The sequence below is a fragment of the Leucopleurus acutus genome (assembly GCF_964270905.1).
Source record: "Leucopleurus acutus genome assembly, chromosome: 1".
Lineage (NCBI taxonomy): Eukaryota > Metazoa > Chordata > Mammalia > Artiodactyla > Delphinidae > Leucopleurus > Leucopleurus acutus.
The window spans coordinates 32,206,746-32,224,644 of record NC_139142.1 but is presented as its reverse complement, the minus strand read 5'-3'; the positions used below and the strand labels follow the sequence as shown (position 1 = coordinate 32,224,644).

The 17,899-nt window shown below is 42.5% G+C and overlaps 1 protein-coding gene across 1 annotated transcript in view; it reads left to right on the top strand.

Moving 5' to 3' along the window:
* The window catches only part of SLC39A9 (solute carrier family 39 member 9), a 48,080-nt gene extending 33,748 nt beyond the window's left edge, over positions 1-14,332 (top strand). Inside the window, exons 3-7 of the mRNA XM_082854241.1 lie at positions 366-560; positions 6,493-6,561; positions 7,662-7,747; positions 8,256-8,390; positions 10,328-14,332. Of these exons, the coding sequence (XP_082710367.1) occupies positions 366-560; positions 6,493-6,561; positions 7,662-7,747; positions 8,256-8,390; positions 10,328-10,558 (716 nt within the window). The 3' untranslated portion in view covers positions 10,559-14,332. The remainder of the gene's footprint in view (positions 1-365; positions 561-6,492; positions 6,562-7,661; positions 7,748-8,255; positions 8,391-10,327) is intronic.
* Positions 14,333-17,899: the final 3,567 nt, after the last annotated feature.

Here is a 17,899-nt window from a genome sequence, read left to right as displayed (position 1 = left end):
TCAAAATAAACCTTACTGTAGTTTCTGGTGAGATTGGTGTGAATTTCTCTAGCCCGAAAGGAAGATTTGGGGATGCTATCCCTTGGGAATATGACTGCTTTCTTGGTGATTTGCTTCCACTTTCTAGGTTTTGGGAATAATAGGCAGTTAAAAGCTCTGCATGCCAAAAGCAGAGGACCCTTGGGAATTTTTTCATCATGAACTTTAAGTTAAGGGAGTTTATGATTGGCTAGATTATAACACAGGAAGTGAATGTCTTTGCAGTAAAATCTGTAGAGCTTGAAATACAAAAGAATGGAAGCTTCTACATGAAGATGTTTTGAGGGGGAAAACACATTTTCTCTTTATGGTTCATTCTGCTCTAGGGAAACACCACCAAGCGAGTCAAACACAGAATGTGATTGCGTCAGACAAAGCAGAAATACCGGTTGCCCATGAACATGAGCACAGCCATGACCACACACAGCTCCATGCCTACATCGGTGTTTCCCTCGTACTGGGCTTTGTTTTCATGTTGCTGGTGGACCAGATTGGCAGCTCCCATGTGCATTCTACTGATGGTAAGTAGCTCCAAGGTTTTCTGGGCAGTGCAAAACATTTGCATTTTAGGTGATCACCAATGATTGAATAATTCAGTATGTATCAGTGGCCTTATTTAGTGCTAAAACTTTCTCAGGTTCTGGTGAACACTTCATTCATTTGAGAAAGCTAGTGGGTTGTGACATGTGGCACAAGGGAGTGTTTATTATATTATTACCCTGGTTATTTTAAAGCTCATTTGATGGAGGTCTAGGGCAGAAGTTCTTAACCCTTTTTGTGCCATGGAGCCTTTCAGCAGTCTAAAGCCTGTGGACTTTAGATCAAATCAAAATTCCACTGAGATGCCATTTCTCACCTGTCAGATAGGCAAAAATTCAAAACCTTGGCAGTATACTCTGTTGGCAAAGCTGTGAAGAAACAGGCACTCTCGTCTATTGCTGTGGGTGTGCATAGTGGTACAGCCCCTGTAGTGGAGAATTTACCCTTCAACCCCAAAATCGCACTTCTAGGAATCTGTTCTGATGAATCGGCTCCAATATGAAAATACATATGCACAAGACTAATCAGCACAGCATTGTTTATCATTGTAAAAACACTTCAATGTCCAGTCATGCAGATTGGTTGAGTGTAGTGTGGTGTGTCCATGTAATGGAGTTCTATGTAGCCATGAAATAGAATAAGGAATCAGATCTCTGTGAACCAATATGGAGAGATTTCCAGGAAATACTGTTAAGTGGGGAAAAAAAAAAGCAAAAATAAGTTATTATACATCATATATTATGTTTTGTGTAAAAAAGAAGGGGAAACAAGTATACGTGTATATATTTGCCTATCTTTACAAAAAGGAAACATATGAAGGATCAACTAGAAAACAAAGTTGATTACTTGTAGGAGTGAGGGCATGGGTGGGATAAGGTAGAAGGGTTTTGGGAGGGCATGACACTTCCCCGGGCATGCCTTTTTGATATAGTTTTGACTTTGGGAAATATGTTAATATTTTCCATATTCAAAATATAAAATGAAATCAACAAAGGATGGGGGAGCTAACTGAAACAGATGAACTATACTTCAAATGAATAACACAGTTACACTGAAGGGGATGCAGAAAAAACTAATTCAAGTAACTTATGAGTGTAGTATTTGACTATATACCTTTAGTGGTGAGTAGAGTTGGGGAAGAAGCGTAAACAGTACTGAACTCTTTTTAATAGGCTTTGCTTTTTGTAAATGGTGTGGGCAACAGTTCTGAAACTAGTTTAGATATGTTACAAGATTGAGCAAATGAGTAAATGTGTTGCTGTTGGTGGAACCAGAGCCCTCATTGAGGAAGAAGGGACATGCAAATAAGGAATGAGGGAAAGCAAGAAAGAACCCCTACAGGGATGGGTTGGAATCGGAGCTCTTGGAATCATGATTTCTAAAACGTATATGTGTATGTGTACATATACATGTGTGTCTATGTATACATGTATGTATGTCTTAGTTCTGTGTGCAGAGAGGGCCTAGAAGTAAAGACACCCCACTAGCAATGAGCATATCAGGGCTCTTCAGAGAAATGGCTGATTCTAGGACAGGACAGGGTAAGGATAAAATGAGCTTGGAACATCTAGTGCTCAAAGAAGATGGAAACATGTCACAGGATATAGGAACCAGCTTGAAGGGGCTTCTGTTGGCCAGATCTCAGACAGTTTGTGCACCAAGATAATTAAGAACAGCAATAAAGCGTAAATCATTGAAAAAATGGGAATCAATGGGCACATCCACATGGGAGAAAGATAAAAGGAGAAGGGAGGGCATTTGGTTCCAGCAGAAGCTAAATGCCAGTTGGTAAATGTGCAAGCAGTTGGAGTTGGACAATCATCTTTGCAACCTTCATAGTAAAAATTGGCTCAGGCCAGAATCATCAATGAATGTTAAATCTAGGGGGTATATTTTGATTTGCTTATTAGTTACAAGGGGAAAAAAAGTAACTAAATGAAGAAATCGGACAATACCTTGATCAGACGATCAAAATTAATGTTACTGGTATTCTGCTTTCAGTGTGGGCAGAATGTTCCTACCAGACCAGCCTCTGTACAGATAACTGTAAACTTTGGACAGAATTTTGAAAACCACTATCTGAAGACATTGGAGAGCGAGTGACCTAAAGGAGGCAAATTCTGGAAGGGAGTCTACACTTGGAACCTATTTTTACTACTTTTAGTTCCTATTTTTACTGCTTTTAGCAGTCAGTACCTATGGGGTAACTAACTGATAGAAGACAGTCTTTCTTGCCTAAGGAACTGAAGGACAGAGTTCAAGCTACCCAGCCCCTGGAAAGTGAGGGGAGAATCTTAGAAAGGAGAGAGACAGAGAAACTCAGCCCCAAATTCTATGTATAAACTGCCCAAGTCTCTGGCTAAGCCCTGAACCATGCTTTCTTGGGCAGACTCTAGACAGCTCAGCTAAATGTAAAAGAACTAAACTGAGATTTAGGCAGCTGCCCAGAAGACAGAGTTTGCGGTTTGAGCCAAATCCAGTTATGTAAAGCAAAGCAAAAAATCAACACTCTTTGGAGGAATATAATAGAATCCATAGTATCCACAAGATAACATTTACAATATCCAATATATAATCCAGAATTCACACCACCAGTGAGCAGCAGATGTTCATCCTGTGCCTCTAGATGTGATAGCCTGAGGAGCATCACCTATGTAGTATTCTATCCAAGAATGCATCATCTAAGAACACATCAGACAAATCCAAAAGGAAGGACCACTCTGTTATAAAACAAGAAAGACGCAGGGAAGGAAATGTATTCTTCAGAGATATCAATGTCACACAAGTCAAAGGCAGAGAAAATGTCTCAGATTAAAGGAGACTAAAGAGATAAAACTAGGTGCAACATATGATCTTAGGCTGGATCCTTCCTGGAAAAGGAAAGATGCCCTGAAAGACATTCTTGGGCAATTGACAAATTAGAATATGCAAGAGAGAGTAGAAAAAAATATCAATGTTAAATTTACTGAAGTTGATAACTTTACTGTGATTATATAAGAAAATATCCTTTATCATCAGAAATACACACTGAAGTATCTAAGTATAAAGAGTTACAATGTATGCAATTTACTCTTAAATGGTACAGAAAAAAAGATACACAAATATGTGTATTTGTGTAGTGTAGATAGAAAACAAGAGAGCATAAGCCCAAACGATAAAGCAAATGGGGCAAAATGTTGGACAATTAGTCATTCTGAGAAAAGGGTATATGATTGCTTTTTGAACTATTCTTGCAACTTTTTTTTTTTTTAACTAACCAAGTCTTATTTTAGGAAATTGATTTTGGAGTAAAAGGTTTTACTTATGTGCTTTATTCCAAACAGCAAATGAGAAGCACCCTCTGTTGGATGGAATCTGACTCCAGCTACATTACATAGTTGTCCATAGTGGCCTTTATGACATATTTCTTGCAATTCTTGTCAGTTTAAATTTAAAATGCATTTATAGGTGCATTAGTGTCCTGTAGCCCCATACAAAGAATTAAATGTAGTATGTGTTTATTTTTCCTCCTGTTTTGTCTCAGAGGTCACTGTTTTTGCTGGTTTTCATGTATCTGGTGACCTCACTTTACCTATTACCTGCAGGGTTTTATGTATTATTATCAGTAAAAGTTAATTCATTTATTACATTTATTCTGAATCAGAGTCTTTTCCTATAGATTTATAGAAATTGTGTTTTAATTTTAAACCTCTAATTTTTTAAAAAATTAATTAATTTATTTATTTTTGGGTGTGTTGGGTCTTTGTTTCTGTGCGAGGGCTTTCTCTAGTTGTGGCGAGCGGGGGCCACTCTTCATCGCGGTGCGCGGGCCTCTCACTGTCGCGGCCTCTCTTGTTGCGGAGCACAGGCTCCAGACGCGCAGGCTCAGTAGTTGTGGCTCACGGGCCCAGTTGCTCCGCAGCATGTGGGATCTTCCCAGACCAGGGCTCGAACCCGTGTCCCCTGCATTGGCAGGCAAATTCTCAACCACTGCGCCACCAGGGAAGCCCCCCTCTAATTTTTTTTAGTTGCTACTTATAATTAGACCACAAGACTGTGTAAAGAAAAGCCAAAACAAGCTTGTCACACAGTGTAATATGATCGTTCTTTCCAGTTTGGGGTGATATTGAAATATCTGTTGTCTCAGAGTGATTAGGGGCTTTAGCTTCCCTTCTTGCAGTGTTTTAATTAGAAAATAAATTTTTTTTTTTTTTTTTTTTGCGGTACGCCGGCCTCTCACTGTTGTGGCCTCTCCCGTTGCGGAGCACAGGCTCCGGACGCGCAGGCCCAGTGGCCATGGCTCACGGGCCCAGCTGCTCCACAGCACGTGGGATCTTCCTGGACCGGGGCACGAACCCGCATCCCCTGCATCGGCAGGCAGACTCTCAACCATTGTGCCACCAGGGAAGCCCTATATATTTCTTATAATACCTGTAATACAGATAAATACTTTTTTTAATCTCCAACAAGGATTTATTAAGCAACTGTTCGGTGACCAGTGCTATGCTACATTCTATAAGACAAATAAAAAAATGGAAAGAAGTATAAAATTTAATTCTGTATAGTTCACAGTCAATTGGGAGGGACATATTTAAGTGAAAACAGTTTTGTATATCTAAGGTGGAATACAGAAGAAACCTTGAAGTAGCATGTAGAGACTGTGCATAGAGCTGTACATTTCTAGGCAAGGGGAGAGTTGTTCTAAGCTGGAATTAATCTTTGATTCTTTCGCAGAGTAAGTGGTCCTAGAATTAAGGCTTTGAACAATGTCTTGGTTTTGGATTGATGAGCTGGGCAGTTTAGTACATGCCAAGAATTAGGGGTGAGGAGATTTGGGGAAAGGAGAATGAGACAGTTTTTGTTAGAGGGTGTTACAGAAACTGGTTTAACTGGACTGGACAGTAAGAAATAAGATGATACCAGTTGAGGACTTCCCTGGTGGCACAGTGGTTAAGAATCTGCCTGCCAATGCAGGAGACACGGGTTCGAGCCCTGGTCTGGGAAGATCCCACATGCCACGGAGCAACGAAGCCCGTGTGCCACAGCTACTGAGCCTGTGCTCTAGAGCCTGCGAGCCACAACTACTGAGCCTGCGAGCCACAACTACTGAAACCCGCGTGCCTAGAGCCTGTGCCCTGCAACAAAGAAAAGCCACCACAGTGAGAAGCCTGCGCACTGCAATGAAGAGTAGTCCCCGCTCTCGCAACTAGAGAAAGCCCGTGAGCAGCAACAAAGACCCAATGCAGCCAAAAATAAATAAATTTATTTTAAAAAAAAAGATGATACCAGTTGATAGAGGGCTCAAGACCTACTTAATAGAGCAGTTTGGACTGAATTTGAAAAGCAGCAGATTCTTAACTGACCCATCACAAGGGTGGTGATTCAGAAAGATGAATCCGACAAGGATGTGTAAGATGAATTAGGTTAGGGAGAAATGAGAGTAAGGGGAGACAACCAGATGGGAGCCTACTGCTAATTTAGGTTTGAGGTTATGAAAATTTAGGTTAGGATGGTGGCAACAAAATGGAGAAAGGCAAATGTGAACGACATTTTGATGTTAGAATACAGATAAAGTTGCAGGAGGCTGGGGAGGGGGAGGGGTAGGCAATGACAATGAGATTGGTCTAGAGAGGTGGTCAGACGCCACAGAGCACTTTCCTTGGAGAGGTGAAGCGTTAAGAGGTGTGAGGCTGTTTGGGGTGACATCTTGTCTGTTCAGGGAAGCCTGGGTCAAATGAAGAGTTTCTACCTGCCCACCTCTTCAGGACAGGGGAAACTTCCAAGTGTTTGAAGCAGAAGAAAAAAGACAATAGTGAGGAAAATAATAATGTTCTACTTTAAGAGCTTTCAAAGACTTCTTCCACCCACAGGTGAATGTTCTAATAGTTTCTGTTTCACGTTGCTTCATGGCTGACTTGCTTATTTTTACTTCAGATCCAGAAACAGCAAGGCCTAGCAATTCCAAAATCACCACCACGCTGGGTCTGGTCGTCCATGCTGCAGGTAGGGTCACATTGCAGTGGAACCCCTTTCTTTTCTGTCACACAGGGACCATCCACATAAAATACTCTAGGGCTGGCCTTTTGGGGAAAGGGTTGCTTAATGAAGGCCTCCAACAGAAGCATGAGCCCCGGAGTACTCAGTGTTGGGGTTGCAATAAGAATGGTTCTGTATTTCTTAATGGATGAAAATAATTTGTGGCACATGAAAAATACATGAAATTCAAGTTTCAGTGTCCATAGTAAAGTTGTATTGGAACACAGCCATGGCCACTTGTTTACGTACTATCTGTGGCTGCTTTCACACAATGGTAGAGTTGAGTAGTTGCAAGAGACCAAATGACTCACGAAGGCTAAAATTCTTCCTATCTATCCCTTTAACAAAAAGTTTGCTGACCTCTACTGTAGGATCTCATCTGCATAAGAGCCTGCTCACTTTTGTACTCAGTAGCCCTGGTGCTGGGTATCTACCCAAGTGCCAGGTGAGGCAGAGGTAGGCTGTAGAGTGTCGAAGTCTCAGCATTGCTGACAGGGCATGCCTTAGAATCATAACCAAAACTAGTCCCAGTAGTAGGGCTCTGTAAATGACAAAAGCATGTGAAAGGTGACACACTCTTATCTGGACTTTCTAGTAAAACATGCTTTTCTAACAAAAAAATTCATCTATTTCAACCACTGTTTACTCATTACGTGTAAATCATCTATGCCAAGTCGCGGTGTCTTTATTTTGGTTTTTCATCTGCAAGATGCAGAGATGCTTCCTTTGAAATTCTTTGATATTTCTGTTATTACAGTTTGATTGATTAATCAGTAGATTTTTGAGCATCATACTTTTCCAACAACAGCAATAATAACTGACAAATTGAATATTGATTAGCACCTATGCTAAGCTCTTCACATATGTTACCTCATGAAAACCCTAGGAATACATACTTTATTGAACCCATTGTAGAAATGAGAAGGCTAAGGTTCAGAAAGGTTAAGTAACCATCCCAGAGTCCAGTCCAGCTCTATCTGACTCTAAAGCCCACACAGTCACTCACCAACTATTATAGTTGTTATTTATAGTTATAGTGTTTTATGTTTCACTTTTTCCAAATTCAGCTGACGGTGTTGCTTTGGGAGCAGCAGCTTCTACTTCACAAACTAGTGTCCAGTTAATTGTGTTTGTGGCAATAATGCTACATAAGGTAAGCAGAATTTTGGTGTAAGATTTGGTATTGACTACATTTATAATTAAAAATTCTCTTTGGTCATTATGTTTTTCTGGAATGGAAAGTTTTTTTAGTTATTTTCGTAATTGCGGTTCATTTTAGAGAATTGAATAAATCTGTTCATAGCTGGGTCTTTTGCTACCATTTTCTTAACCTTATAGTGAAGGGGTTTTATTTTTTTATGGTCATATACACAAACTGTTAAGTCCTCTACAGATTTCTACATTTCATAGTAATTTTTGTTCATAAATATTCTTCCTTTCTTTATACTCTTTTCTTAACTATTACACAGACACACATACATGCACACACACACATAAATGGGATATTTTCTAGCTTAGAACATTAATTCATAAAAGTCAAAGCCCAGACTTACTAGTATGCCTGGTTTTCTTGTATGAGAATTCAGTCAAATGATATGTACTTCATAATGTAGAAGCAATCCAAACTTCCAGAGTAACAAGGGATAGTTTTTCTTTTCCAGGCACCAGCTGCGTTTGGGCTGGTTTCCTTCTTAATGCATGCAGGCCTCGAGCGGAATCGAATCAGAAAGCACTTACTGGTCTTTGCACTGGCAGCACCAGTTATGTCCATGGTGACATACTTAGGACTAAGTAAGGTAAGTCTGACTCATTCCTAGCTTATCTAGACAAGTATCTAATTCTTTGTGACCTACTAGAAGGTGTAGTCTCTTATATTGAATTTTTCAGTTAAATTACCCCCCAAACTAAAGATAAAATTCGAATTAAAAACCTGTACAAAGTGTACATCTTAATTCCAAGTCAATCCTCTTCATAAATTTGGAGCATTTTCTTATTCATTTAATTTGAAAACTTCTTCCCCATCAGTTCCAAAAATACTTGCACAAATATATGATCTTTAAAATAATACAACTTAAATCTTATCAGACATGCTAATTTTATTTGACAGATACATAATAAGTCACAACCGAATGTATTTAATGTTTCAGTAGGCACAGGAAGAGTGAGGGAGGGACAAGGTTGCAGCAGCTTTGAGAGCAGTAAGCGATGAGCAGAGATCTCTGTGTTCAGCTGAGACTCAGATTCTTCTACTCCCAGCTCCCATATCACTGCATGTTAAGTACCCAGGGCTTCGTCATTGCACTCAGTGTAGCTCCAGACCTGAAGTGGCATGTGTCGCTTGTCACCTCAGAGCCCGGGCATTCTGCTCTGTTGCTCCAGTTGGACCTTTCCACGCTTTATAATTTTGTCCACTAGGGCCGCAGTTCTTAGCAGCAGCCTTACCCATTTTACTTAAATATCAATTGGCAGGCAACAGGAGGAAAATCTTAGAACCAAACCAACTCAGGGCTAGTTCCTGGAAACCACTTTCCCCCGCTGTCTCTGAAGGCCACTGATTCTTCTGAGCGTCATTCAGTTCGTATTTGATATAGTAAAATTGGCGTTGAAGGGAACATATGAGCAATGAGATGGTTAAAGAATGGTTGAGTCCCTGTTAATCGAGGGTTAGTTGATCTGGACTGCTAACACCCGATTGTGAGCTTTATCGTCTTCTAGTCACTGAGCGATACATCGTTCCCTTTTAAATATTACCCTATTGGGACTTCCCTGGTGGCGCAGTGAGTAAGACTCCACGCTGGCAAGGCAGGGGGCCCGGGGTCGATCCCTGGTCGGGGGACTAGATCCTGCATGCATGCCGTGACTAAAAGATCTCGCATGCTGCAACCAAGACCCAGTGCAGCCTAAATAAATAAATATTACCCTATTTATTACTGCATTGATCAATATAAGTTTTTAGAACTTTTGAGAGGAAGGTATGATAATTTTGGAGGCATGGAGTTACATATTACATTTATGGCATGTTCTTAAATTTTCAATTAATTGTCTTAGTAGGTCCACTTTTTTCATTTAAAAAATTGAAATGAGGGCTTCCCTGGTGGCGCAGTGGTTGAGAGTCTGCCTGCCGATGCAGGGGACACGGTTTCGTGCCCTGGTCCGGGAGGATCCCACATGCCGCGGAGCGGCTGGGCCCGTGAGCCATGGCCGCTGGGCCTGCGCGTCCAGAGCCTGTGCTCCGCAACGGGAGAGGCCACAACAGTGAGAGGCCTGCGTACAGCAAAAAAAAAAAAAAAATTGAAATGAATTGTATAAAGATTAGCTTACGAGATATTTCTAGGCTCTGTGAGGGCAAGTACTGTGTCTCGATTCCCACTGTGTCTCAGGCACTGGCCTAGAGCCTGGTGCATATGGCATATTTGTTAATATTAGTAGAATAAATGAATGAATGTATGAACTTTGATATCTGCATTAATGCTGTTGATTCCATCTTAATAATATAGGCCAAACCTGTTCAACCAGACTTGAAGTTTGTTTGAAAAAGTAATTGTGTACATCACCAATAGTCTTAAACCCTTGTTTGGAAGCTTCCCATAAATAACAAGATCGTTCTGATCTCAGGATGTCCCCGGTGCCCCAGATAACACGAGTTATGAATATTGGGTATTTTTTTATTGGGACTTCTTCCTGCCTCTGGATTTTACTTGACTTAATTTTTCTTCTCTATCTTACTTCACAGAGCAGTAAAGAAGCCCTTTCAGAGGTCAATGCCACTGGAGTGGCCATGCTTTTCTCTGCTGGGACATTTCTTTATGTTGCCACGGTGCATGTCCTCCCTGAGGTAGGCGGAATGGGGCACAGCCACAAACCTGACCCTGCTGGAGGGAGAGGCCTCAGCCGCCTGGAGGTAGCAGCCCTGGTTCTGGGCTGCCTCATCCCGCTCGCTCTGTCGGTAGGACACCAGCACTGACTGTTGAGGGTCCAGCCTCAGGCCATGGCCGTTTTCCATCCAGTGAGAACAGCCAGCACGTGACAGCTGCTCACTTCCTCAGTCTCTTGTCTCGCCTTGCCCATCTCCACCCGTAACCCTAAAGATTCTGGAGGGAGGTGAGATGAAAACCTGGAGTAATGGAAAGCTTTTCGAGTAGAAACAACACACTACGAAGGATACAGACATTCCATGTGTTGTCTTTTCAAGGGCCCTTGGCATTTTGAGTTTTGTTGTTTCCCTTAACCCTATTCTCAGGGAAGATGGAATTTAGTTTTAAGGAAAAGTGGAGACCTTCATACTCATAATGAAATAATTATGAAAGTACAGTGTTCTGTAATTAAGCTAAATCTCTTTCTTAGTTTCGAGGCTCTGCCACTTTAATCCATTGATTTTTAACATGGTTCTCACCGTGTAAGTCTGGTGCTTTAGCATCTATGCCACATCTATGCCTTGAATGAAGGTCATAATGCCCACTGTCTTAGATGCTAAAGGTAAGTAGTTCATTTGGGGCTAGAGTCAGGAAAAGGACGGCAAGACACATTGAAAGCTGACTTTATACTTGAGAGAGAGATCCACTGAAGAGGGTATGTCTGGAGAGTCTTTTAAACACCTCCTTCTGCACTTGTCTCTTTAAAGAGAGCCTGCCATTCCATCAAATGGAGCAACAGAGGTGGACTAGCTTTTAAAGAGGTAACTAGTGTTTTATAAAGCATTTCTTTTCAAGTTCTCCTTTGTGTAGAGTAGCTGCCTGTACAGCACATTCTTTATAGAGGAGCCAGGTTCTAGTTAGGTGGGCTTTCCTTAGGCATAGGCTTTCCTTCAGGAACAGTCAGGTCCCAAAGTATCTTTGGAAATTAAAGGGGATTCAATTATAAGTGAATTCGGATAGTTACTGACATCTTTGTAGTAACCTTTTTAAAAGTAAGATTACCAAAACCTATGTTGTCCTTTTTTTGTCTCTTTAAGTATTTATCTTAGCAGACCAGCAGTCCCTCTGGCAAAATACTTGGTGCCCCTTGGGGACTGCTAGGTCAGTGTCACATAAGCACCTGTAGCAGTGAAGAAAGTCAAGATGTATCATAAATGGGAAGTGTTTGCCTGTTGATTTAAAGCTTATTAAAATCATGTCTTTTGTCTCTTCATCTTTTCCATGCTTTTCTCCTAACTTTTCCCTCCAGCCCTTCCTCGCTACAATTTGCTGCTTACTGCTGGTGGTGATGTTAATATTTGTGAGTTGAGTTCTCTCATCAGGACAACCACTTCTTGAACTGTGATGATGAAGATAGTCTCGTGTCTGTTCTTTATTCCTTTCAGTGAAGTGACCTTTGTGTCAAATGCAGCTTTATTAAGCCCTTAAAATATCACTTCCTCATATGTGAGATGACACAGTCACTAATATCCTGGTAATTTAAACAATTGAGATAGTAAAAGTGTTAAGCAAACTAGGATAATTTTTCCATATTTGCCAAAATCCCTGTAAACCTTGTGTTATCAAATAAGTATATGATATATTGTTAATTTATTTTGACTTTCTGTACCATTTCAAACCACGTTACAGAAAGGGGGAACCAAGACTGTTTTCGTCAGGGCATTGGATTTAAGAGTTTGTAAAACATTTTATAGGACACATAAGCCAGCATGCCCAGGATATCTTTATTTCCTTCCTAGATTTGTTACTGGGTCAGCAGCTGGGGAAAAAGAGCATGAGAGCCCTCTGCTGGCTGTAGACCAAAGTAGCATAAACAGGATCTGGTTCTGGATGGTGGCTGGCAGCCATTGTGTACGACATTAAAACCAACAGAAGGTACAGTATGAAAGTCTAAGTGACTTTCCTGATAACAACTCTGACTTAGGAGAGTCCTAGGGTTTCATCTGGTCCTTCAAAATAACACGGTTGCCTTGACTCTACCCGGAAATTTACTTAGTTAAGTAAATAGCTCATTTTAGTGTCTGGTTCGGTTTGGATAGCGGCACTTTCTATCATATTGTTGTGTGCAATGATCAGAAATTTGTTCTGCTGGCCAAAGCCTCTTTCAGCAGTGCCTTGCCATCACACTTAAAAGTTTGGCTACAATATCTTGCAGGGTAGGGCCTTGAACTCTGGCAAGGATCAGACCATCTAACTTCCAAATTTGCCTTCCCCTCTGGACCTCACGTTAACAAGCAAACCTTTCACGGCCTATCAGCTCTCAAGAGCTATGGGCTTTCCCAGATTTTAAAGCTGCTGCCTCGGAACCACTTATTTCCGTCCTGGTCAGCAGGCAGAAATAGCCATACTAATCTTACAGGGCTCAATGCATCTCAAGGCAGCAAGGAACCGAGCAGCGTGGCAGAGGCCTCCTTCACGGGGGGGAAGAACTTGCTCATGGTGGGCAGTGTCCCAGGAGAGGTTACACTGATGGTCACTTATTGGCACATTTCAGTTCCATTTTCCTCTTGTTTAAAACTGCCTCCTTCGATGTGGATGCCTTAATGCTCTCACACATTTGAAAACCTTGGCAATACTTAAGTTGCTGCCGTGATTACAGATGGAATTATTGGCTACCAGAGAGATGCAATTGATGATGAAAAGCATGGCCCTTCCTTCCTCATAACCAAAGTTAATCTGAATTGCAATTTGACTCCCTTTCCTCGGTAGGGATAGACTTTCTTCAGATCTCAAGTGCTCTCTTAAATGGCAAATTAAGTTGAAAAACACTACTGATGCATTCCCATCACTTGTTCGCCAGTGAATTGCTTCTCAGTTCCCATATCCCCAAAGTAGCGATGTTCCAGGTCTGATGGCTTTCCTGTGCATGCTATTGCCAGATTTCATTTTTTAGGCAAAGGTTCTGCACTGGAGTGTAGAGAGTTGGAAACAGTACCACCTACAGAGGCTATGTTGTTCTCTCTTCCGCTCATCACCTTTTTATTTCCCTATTCAAGACAGCCAAGTCTGTTCCTGTATTTTGAATCATTAGAAAAATGAGAGAGGTGGCTGTTTTGAGTGGTCAGTTCTTTGTAGAAAGGAGAAAATGTAATTGTGTTTTTTACCAGCCTATTTCTAAGTGTCATTGCCTGGTTTTTCTCTTTTTCAAGGATTAGAACTCGGAGGACATGCCAGCCTCTCAGACACATGGTAGCTAGGTACTGAACGTGGGAACTGTATGTATGTCAACAGCACAAGCCCCCAAAGAATGTTCCTGTCTATGGGGCCCCCTTGGGAGACTGAGAATAATGACCAGATTCATCCAAAACTGCTGTAGGGCAAGGTGAGAACTCTCTATAGGCGTTCCACAGGGGTACCTTCCTTACATTACAGAACTTCTGCTCAATACACAATGGTCCACATAACCCCAAGAGCACTGTTGGAGATGCTATGAAATTAAAACCAGTGATGTAGCTCCTTTGTACCTGAGACATCTAGATTCACCCAAGGAGACCTGAGGGAAATGTATGACTTGCATAAAAGGGCTAGACAACCATTAGGAATTTTCTAGATATGCCCAGCCTAACACACGGAGGTTGGCTTTGATCTGTTTTCTCATAGCATCTTCTACCAAGTTGGAAGTCTCGTGGGACAACACTGCAGTTCCCCTGGTTCAGTAGCCTGAACAGTGATTTTAAATGTCCCCTTTTCTGGATCCTTTGTAAACATGAAATCATTCCATGGATGGCTACCTTATAATTTTGTCTCTTTCCACTTTAATTGTGAATGGTTTAAAAAATGTTTTTGCTGTTTTCTGGTTTATTTTATGATATTAAATTTTTATTAGTGCATACCTTATGTGAGTGGTTCATTACTTATCCTCTCGGCAGTTTTCTTTTTCTGTTTGATGACCAGACTGGACCCACATTCGAACATCAGAAAAGGTAATGAAAAGTTTTGAGGGACAGTGGAAAGATGTGTCTATATGTACATCCTTTAGGGAAGGAGGGAAGGAAAGGAGGAGGGGAGATTAAGCACTCAATACACCATCTGCCCCAGAAGATAGCAATTTATTGACAGTTTTTTTCCATGGCCATTGTTGTTAGCAAATATTATTTATGAAGGTAGCCATTTAATCCCAGAAAAGAGAAGCAGGCCAATAGATCCCAGTCACAGTGGGTGCATTTCAAAGGGCACAGTTACTAATATGAGTGTGTAGACGCTATGAACAACTGACTCTGGAAATAGAGATTTCAATAGAAGTGCAATTTGTGAATTTTATAAGTGTTTTCTCCCTCTGTAGACTTTAGTACTAGATCTCATTTTTTAACTGATATACCGATAAACGCTCTGTATAGCAATGTATCATTTAAATGTATAGCTTATGTTTATTCATTAGATTTCATTATTACTGGTCTACTTTGTGCTGACTTTCTATATGTATCACGTGTGCTACAGCTGGTTACAAAGATTGTGCCCAGAGTGTTACATGTTGCCTGAAAACCTTTCCTCATAAATAAGAAAATAGGCCAAAAGGACATGGTATTTATGATTCCTGCCATCTCTGATGGAAGCTTTCAGGTGAAGTGCCTCATCCCTCTTTTGCCTTAAGCAGTGGTTGTGAAATCTTCAGAAGCCAGCATTACTAAGTAACAGCCCTTTCATCCTGCTGCCCTGAGATCCAAATGTATATAGATGTATGTGTATACATATACATATTTACACATGTGTCTATATACAGTTTTAGCCAAAATAGCCAGCAATCCTTATTCTGTTTAATTTCTAGTTCTTACAAGCTAGAGCTGCATCCTGCAGTGTAGTTTTTATGATGTAGGAAATGAGCCTGCTTTGTGTCCCACTCTGGTCTCCCCGTGTCGAGAGCACCCCTCCTCCAGCTCCCTCACCTCCTCCAGGTCTTGGTCCAGAGTCTCCTTCAATTAGGCCTCCTGTGACCATCATATTTAAAACTGTAATCTGCTCACCCCCGCCCCAGTGTTCTTTACCCTGCTATTTCTTTCTTTTTTTTTTTTTTTTTGCGCTACGCAGGCTTCTCACTGTTGCGGCCTCTCCCGCAGGCTCCGGACGCACAGGCTCAGCGGCCATGGCTCATGGGCCCAGCCGCCGGGGCAGGAACCCGCTTCCCCTGCATCGGCAGGCGGACTCTCAACCACTGCACCACCAGGAAAGCCCATACCCTATTTCTTTTTCTGTAGCACTGATCACCTTTTAATCTGCTTTATAATATATGTCTTTGTTTTGTCCCTCTTCCCTGCTGAAATATAAGCTCTAGGGAGCTAGGTTCTCAAAAAATATGTTGTTAAATGAATTGGACTGCCCTGAGGGGGCACTTTTTTCGTGATCTGTGCTCTCCCCTCCTTTTCCCCTACCAGCTTCTGCCCTGATTCATGGCAGAATCAGCTGCTGGCCTTATGTGTAGCTCCGCCTTTGTCTCACACTGAAGCCAGGGCTGCTTGGGAGTTAGCAAAGGGGCGGGGAGTCAGGGCAGGAGACTGAGCATATAGGTGGGCAATTAACTGGGTTCAGGTTACTAATCCAGTACTAACTAATGTTAGTAAGGTACTATGTGACTGATTTAGGGATCAGAAAACCTGGTTCTCCTTTCTGGCTTAGCTACTGATTTCTGTTGCAATGATAGCCATTGCCCATTTCTGTAAATTTTGGATAAGGACGTGAGTGAAAGCATGTGTCCCAATCTGGTTGCCTCATTCATAAAGGGATCCTGACAAATTCTAGAGCCGTCAGAGGAGGGAGCCCAGTGGGGAGGGGATGGGAAGCCAGGGCCTTGGAGGCGGTGTAGAAGGGACTGGATTGTTTACTTATGTCTGGAATGCTCTTGGGGACAGAATTTGATAACCATCACCAGATACTTCAAGGGCTGTCAGGTGCAGGAGGGTATAGATACCATATTCTCCAGTGGGTGGAACAGGAAGTAGACTGAGCCCCCCACCTCTCCTCCACTAACCCACCTCTTCATTCAGCAGGGTTAACAGCCCTTCCTATGGTCCAGGCACTCCTCAGAGCTGAGTGTACAGAAGGCAATAAGGGTCAGTTCCAGTCCTTAAAGAGCTCATGCTTCAGTGAGACATTCGAACAAGGAAACAGTTGGCAATGCTGGGAGCCAAGGCAATGCTGGGCGCTCAGAGAACACCTGGGGGCAAGGAACCCAGGGTGGGCTTCAGGGAGAACATCAGAGGGAGATAGCACCTGCGCTGAACTCAAAGGCTGAGCAGAATGAGCTAGTGAAGGTGGGAAAGAGAGGACCCACGAGGGCAGAGGCCTGGTGGCACAAGAAGATGGACTCCGCCTAGGAGGTGCCACGGCTGGAGGACAGGGGAGGTGAGAGCTGGTGTGCAAGACATGCTGGCTCCCCAGGTGACTTTGAAGCTTCCAGATTTGAAATCCTACAGGTAATTGGGCCCAGCCAGGGTCTTTGTAATTCCTGCCTCAACTGCCACTCCCGGGTGCAGTCCGGCTGGCCTCAGCTCCTGTCACAACACGATGACTTGTGGAGGTAGAAGTCTGCGCTCTGGTGCCTCTGCTGGTACCTCAAGGTGGGGCTTGGTGACTTTCCCTCCCTCATTCCTGCTTGCCTTCCCCACTTCCTGGCTGGGGCCCAAGGACTCCCTCCTTCCACTTCTGAACATTGGTGCTGGTTATATTCAGAGGACCTGACCCGGCCTGGGAGGGGTGCCCCATCTTCCTTCTCTCTTCGCTTCTCCCTCCCCAACTCTGGTTGACTTAAGGGGACTTGCCCTGGATCAGGAAGTGTCCTGCCTACCATCTTCCTTTGTTACCACTGTCTCACCAGAGCCTCCACCCTCCACCTCTTGTTTCCTCCCCGGCTCCAGCCCCTGTGTGAAATGAGTCTTCCCCTGCGCTGACGGTGGGGTGGGACTGGGAATGTGAGGAGAACCTGTGTTACCTTCTCCTCTTCTGTCTCTGCCCTTCCCCTGCTCAGTACTTTGAGAAATCAGAAAAGAACATGCTATTGGACCTAGAAGAAAGAGTCCAAGGATGACGTGATGCTGAGAGTTGGAAGGGCCCCTTTTGATATATGAAGGGGCCCTTCATATATCAAATATCATGTATGATATATATGAAGTCACAAACGTTTCAAAGTAACTTGCCCAAGGTCTTTTCACTGAGTCAAGATGGAGCTACCACTGGTACCCAAGCCCCTGGCACCTGGTCCCATGAACTGCTGGCTCTGTTCTAGAGGAGGAACCAGCATCCTGGCTCTCCCTCAGACGTTCTGGGAGTGTGTGAGATTGTGACAACAAATGGCTATGGGCTTTCTGGTCAGATTGAACACCGCCCCCCGTCCCCTAATAAAATATTATATTCAATACTTGTTCTTAGAAGCCAAATTAATGTTTACATTTGAGTCCACG